Source organism: Egretta garzetta, unplaced genomic scaffold (assembly GCF_000687185.1).
Source record: "Egretta garzetta isolate BGI_Z169 unplaced genomic scaffold, ASM68718v1 scaffold107, whole genome shotgun sequence".
Classification (NCBI taxonomy): Eukaryota; Metazoa; Chordata; class Aves; order Pelecaniformes; family Ardeidae; genus Egretta; species Egretta garzetta.
Window position 1 is genome coordinate 1,100,248 of NW_009260399.1, and position 5,230 is coordinate 1,105,477.

General features: G+C 45.5%; 1 protein-coding gene across 1 annotated transcript in view; it reads right to left on the bottom strand.

Moving 5' to 3' along the window:
• Positions 1-4,836, bottom strand: part of MXD4 (MAX dimerization protein 4) — a 38,238-nt gene extending 33,402 nt beyond the window's left edge. The window contains exon 1 of the mRNA XM_009643187.2: positions 4,662-4,836. Within this exon, the coding sequence (XP_009641482.1) occupies positions 4,662-4,807 (146 nt within the window). The 5' untranslated portion in view covers positions 4,808-4,836. The remainder of the gene's footprint in view (positions 1-4,661) is intronic.
• Positions 4,837-5,230: the final 394 nt, after the last annotated feature.

A 5,230-nucleotide genomic window follows, 5' to 3' on the forward strand; every position in this document is an offset into this window, starting at 1 on the left:
CCCCCAAAAAAAAAAAAAAAAAAAAAAAAAAAAAAAAAAAAGAGAAAGAGAGAAATAAAATAAAAATCAGGCTCTGATCCCTAAGCTGCTTTGTGTAGGCACAGAATAACATCTGCAGAGAGCAAGGGGCTCGCTCTGCAGGCCACAGGTTGACCCTCGCTGTGAGCCAACATTAACAGAGGAATTCGGACATTAAGCTCTGTTTTCATTTGAAACACCAAATGCAGCTTTCATCTTTTTCTAGATATAACCCTTCACCAGAACACAGCACAAAGTACAAGTCTATTTATATAACACATGAGCAAAAATATTAATTAATAAATACAGAAGATATATTTACAAACCAGCATTTATTTTGCTCCCCCCCCTCCAATAAACCAGCTCCTAAATTAACAGGACAAACACACTGCACCACCGACGTCCAATTCCTTTCTCTGCAAGTAAATTTAACTGTGACCTCAGTAGACTGGCATCTAACACTGAGATTTTAGTTTTCATTTTACCTTATTTCTGACCCTTTTGTGGCAAAGCAGCTGCCCAAGCTCCGCTGTGCACGGGTGGACACTCGGCTCACACCCATGCACAGCTCAATCCACCCCACACCTGGTGAGTGTCATTACAGCCAGGGCAGAAGAAAGCCCAGTATCTGCAGGCTAGCATGGTTTTCTTGCCTCATGAACAAACATCACCGAATTTCAGATTTGTGTCGTATTCCTCCTCGGCACATTGCACATTGTTACCTATCCATTTCCTTGGATCAAACGACAAGCTAGGGGGGACTTTTGAATATTTGTTATTAACACTTCCAAGGGACAACTGCACAAAATCCAGCTGTTTGTTTTATGCCCTTTCTTTAATTCCAACTACCCATTAACAAGAATTATTAGACTGCATGGCACTGCTTTAGGAACTACAGCCACTGCTCTGTGAGGAGATGACATTTATTATACTGTGGTGGAGTACCTGATAAATATTAGTGTAATAAGAAGATGTGACCTAGGTTTTCCTCCCCGCAAAAGACAATCTTATGCCATTCTCCAATCTCCTGTCCTCTTTGCAAAACAAAAATCCAGTTTCATTTGCCAGAGGATTTTGGTCAAAACTACCAGAGGGGAACAAGTCTGAATCTCAACTGAGGAAACGGTACAAATGGCAAACCAGAAAGAGAGAGAAAACAAAGCAGTTCGGTTTGTGTGACATGCGAAAGGGCACATCATACGAAACTGAGTGAGAAGAAAACATGTGAAATCAAGTAATTTTAACGTAGAAGTGAAAAAGAAATGGCTAAAATTTGTGTCTGATGTCTATCAATAACCCCGAGAATATTGTTTAGCAACAAACCGCTAATGACCACTTTCAATTTTGATCCAAAGCTATCAGTGGACAAAACAAAAATGTTAAATTCCTGCAGTAGACAGAAGGCTTATAGAATTCAGTTAATTGAATGTAATTCTGCTGGTATTTCTCCCTGCATGAATCCAAACCTATCAAAATTACTTCTCACTTAATCGCAGTCGAGAGGCAGGCAAGCTTTTAGCCCAGACCTGACCATTCTGTCCGAAGGGTGGTCAGCCTTCCTCCTCCTTCTTCTCCTGCAGGTCTGGGCCTAGCCAGCCTTCGACGAGAGGATGGAGCTCTTAAGATACAGTTTCTTACATGAACATCACCACCACCTCGGCAGAGAAAGGAGGCGTCCACCAGCGTTCTCACTGAATGACAGGGCAGCCGTAATCTGTCCCTGCCCTGTCCCCCAGCCCGCAGCGGCCGGTCAGCACACCTGTACTACACAGGGTACGCACTTCCCACCCCTGCAGGCGGCAACATGGGGGAGAAAACACAGAACAAAGAAGAAGGGTACAGCACACCAGGCTTCCTCACATCTGACTGGTTTTCTCCTCCTCCCTTCTTTTCTGATTTTCCAAGAATGAGGAGGAAGATGTTTTTCATGCTTTTATGTACGTATAGCTCATAAAGCATGAAAAAAAATATATATATACATACATATATATCTCACTTTTTAATCCGATCAGATGCTGCAAGCAGCAGGATACAAAAATAGATAATGAAACCAACAATAAAGCCCCTGCAGTTTTGAAATGTGCAGTTATCTGCTCCTTTCCTAATCCTCGAACCTTAAGTATATATTTTCATATGCAAGAAAAACAATGCAATAATAAGGCATAAATTTCAGACATGTATGCAATCATGCCTGCCTGCATCTGATTCTCCAAACCCAGCGCGTCTGAAAAATGGTTCAAGTGGAACAATATGGACAAACACTTTGCCCGGCGGTTCACATCACCCACGACCACTCCAGATCCTCTGAACTTTGGCCAGTCGTCTCCCTCTGTTAATCTTTCAGTTGCGTAGGAAGATTTAACCGCATTATCAAAAATTCAGACTCTATCCTGGGGCTTGGACCCTATAGCCTATAAGCTCCAAATAACAATAAACCAGTGATGCTAGTGTGCTTCATGTATCTTAGATTCATGTTCAAACGTAAGGATAATTTCTCCCCCTCAAACCTAAGCCCATAGGCAAGACCTGAGCAGCGATGGCGAGATGTGGGTACAGAGTCGGTAAGCACAACGCAGAGGTGCCCACACGGCCCTGCTGCTGCACCTCCATCCCCGAAAATAGCATGGTGCTGCATTAAAGCAACACACCTCTGTTTCCCACACCGGCAAGCTAGCCCAGTGTCCATGCTGAACCAGGCAAACCGCCGTCCTGGTGGTGGCCACCCTCGACACCGCTGCTCAAACAAGCATTATCCTGTCGCATAACACAAACGACTCATCCCTAATCTAATCACTGCAGCCAGAAGAAAAGAAAGTGTAAGTAAACGCATACATCGTCTACCGCAGGATGGCACTTTTGAAGGTTTCCACTGCTACAGAGTGAGAATCAGAGCAAAAGACTGAACAGGTAAATTTATAATCTACAGGCAGAAAAAAAGCAGGAAGGCAGCTGCAAGGAGACATGTATGCCTCAGCTTTAATAATGCTAGCAAATCTGTAACCAGAAATCTTTTAATTCTGCTGTATTTGATAGATTACAAATCCTCTCCTAAAAACTCCTGAAAGCAGCTTACAGTTCAGACAAATAACTATTTTGCAGCGGATGACAAGAGACCTAAGAACGGAAACGATGGAATAATAGCTCTGTAAGTAACACAGATTTCTTGAATGCAAGAGACAGAAAAAAAATCCGTACAATTCAATGAGCAGTTTACAGCTGCAAATCCTATGAGACCTGTTTTGGTTAACTGTGAATTTTTTTTAAAGGCAGCGAGCATACTCTACAAGAAAATAATTATCAGGAGCAAAGTGTCTCAGGAAACAAGACACGCCTCCCACTCCTGATGACTTTCTTTTTTAAAATGAACTGACATCTTCTCTATGCTGCAAGATGAGACAAAGAATTCAACTAAACCCCCCAAAAATGTAGGAGTACTGCAAGTAATACCCCCTGAAATAGTTGCCTTGCTTGGAGCAGGGGCATAGGGGAACAATTTGCTCCCCCTCAGTTATCTTCAAGACACATTGCTCGGCCGTGGTAGGCACGAGCAGGGCGCTCACCGGCTCGTGTGTTTCTCAAGGAGGGAGCTCGTCAGCTTTTGATTTCAGTTTGCACCTCTGATGCCCCACGAGCAGCCGCTGGCCCTCTGCCCCACGCCTCCCCAGCGCCAGCAGACCCAGCTGCCCGCTGCCATGCGGGATGCCCGCTGGAAGAGCGAGAGCGGAGCGGGCCCGCCGAGACTCACTGCTCGTTTGGAAAACAAGTCACGTGCAAGCCGAGTTCATTTTAGGCTATTCTACAGGAGCCACCATCCAGCATGACCGTACAGAGCAGAGCCTGCGCTGGGGAGAGCATCGCTGCTCCGGGGCGAAGCAGGCCCAGCTGGGCATGGTCCTTGGTCCTCTCCGGAGCAGCCCTGGAAGAGCAAAGCAGAGCAGGCACAGCACAGGACTGGAGGAGCTCCCAGGCAGGGGCCGGCACTGTCCCTGTAAGACAGCCTCCTGCACGTACACAGCCGCTGCCCGAGCAGCAAACAAAGCTGCAGAGAGCCTGCGCACAGCAGCCCTCTGCTCGTGTCATCGCAGCACAGGTAGCGGCTGCAGGGAAAACAACAAAACCACCACTACCACGACAAAAAAGCGGACAATAATTGCGATAAATAAAGACCGAGTCATGCACGTTGATGGATCTGCATGCGGTGGGGCTGGCGACCCAGTGGTGCAGCAGAAGCACCCGGACAGGTCAAGTTTACTCCAGCACCTTCTCACTTAATACCTACAGGAGAAGTTCAAGTGCGTGGGTGGGTCTCCCCCCGCCGCCCCGCACACGCTCCCCCTCCAGGCGATTATGGTGTTAAGATCTGCAGTAAAAGCCGCTGTCGGTGAGCACGGAGCAGAAGGAGCGATGAGGGCGGATGGTTTAGAAGTGCAGTGAGTACTAAGGAGATGGTGTACGCGTGGCAGTGTTTATATGAGAGATCAAAACAGAGCCAAGCCCATCCAGGGAAAAAATGGCGACTACCGGGATGGGGGAAACTAAGACACTGGATTAGTTATTATTTTTAATAAATGTATGCAGTGCACATAAGCTAGACACATTGGAAAAGCTGCCGATTCATTCTGAAAAAGCGGTGCGTCTATTACCTGTTATTCTGGGATTTTCTGGCCATGGTGCCTGCCTTTGTTTTCTTTCTGGAATAGTCACTATCGAAGGGTAACACTGATGCATAGCCATGTTCTGCTTCTAGGGACAAAGTCAGCATTAGTGGCAATATATTTTTTCCATGCATTTTTTTTCCTCCTTTGCAGGAACGCTAGGGTAAAGAACAGAATTTTTTCTGGTTGATTTGTTTGGATTTTATACTGGCATCTCTTAAAGAAGCGAGACAAAATGATATAACAACTCTGAAAACAAAAAAAAAAAAAATAATAATAAAAGTGCCGAAATTAGGAGGATTATTTGAGTGCACATTAAAAACGAGGCGGATCATGCAAACCCTTGTCACGCTGCGCTGAGGGGGGGGAGGGGAGCACTGCCATACAATTAACGACTGCCACACACAGAGAAGTGTGAGGTATCCTGAGCGCTGCAACACACACACCATCCCCATCCAGAGCTTGACCAAAAAATAACCGATTTCAAAAAAAAAAAACAAAAACAAAAAACCAAAAAAACCAAAACCAAAGCCAAGAGAAGAGCACTGTTTCTCCCC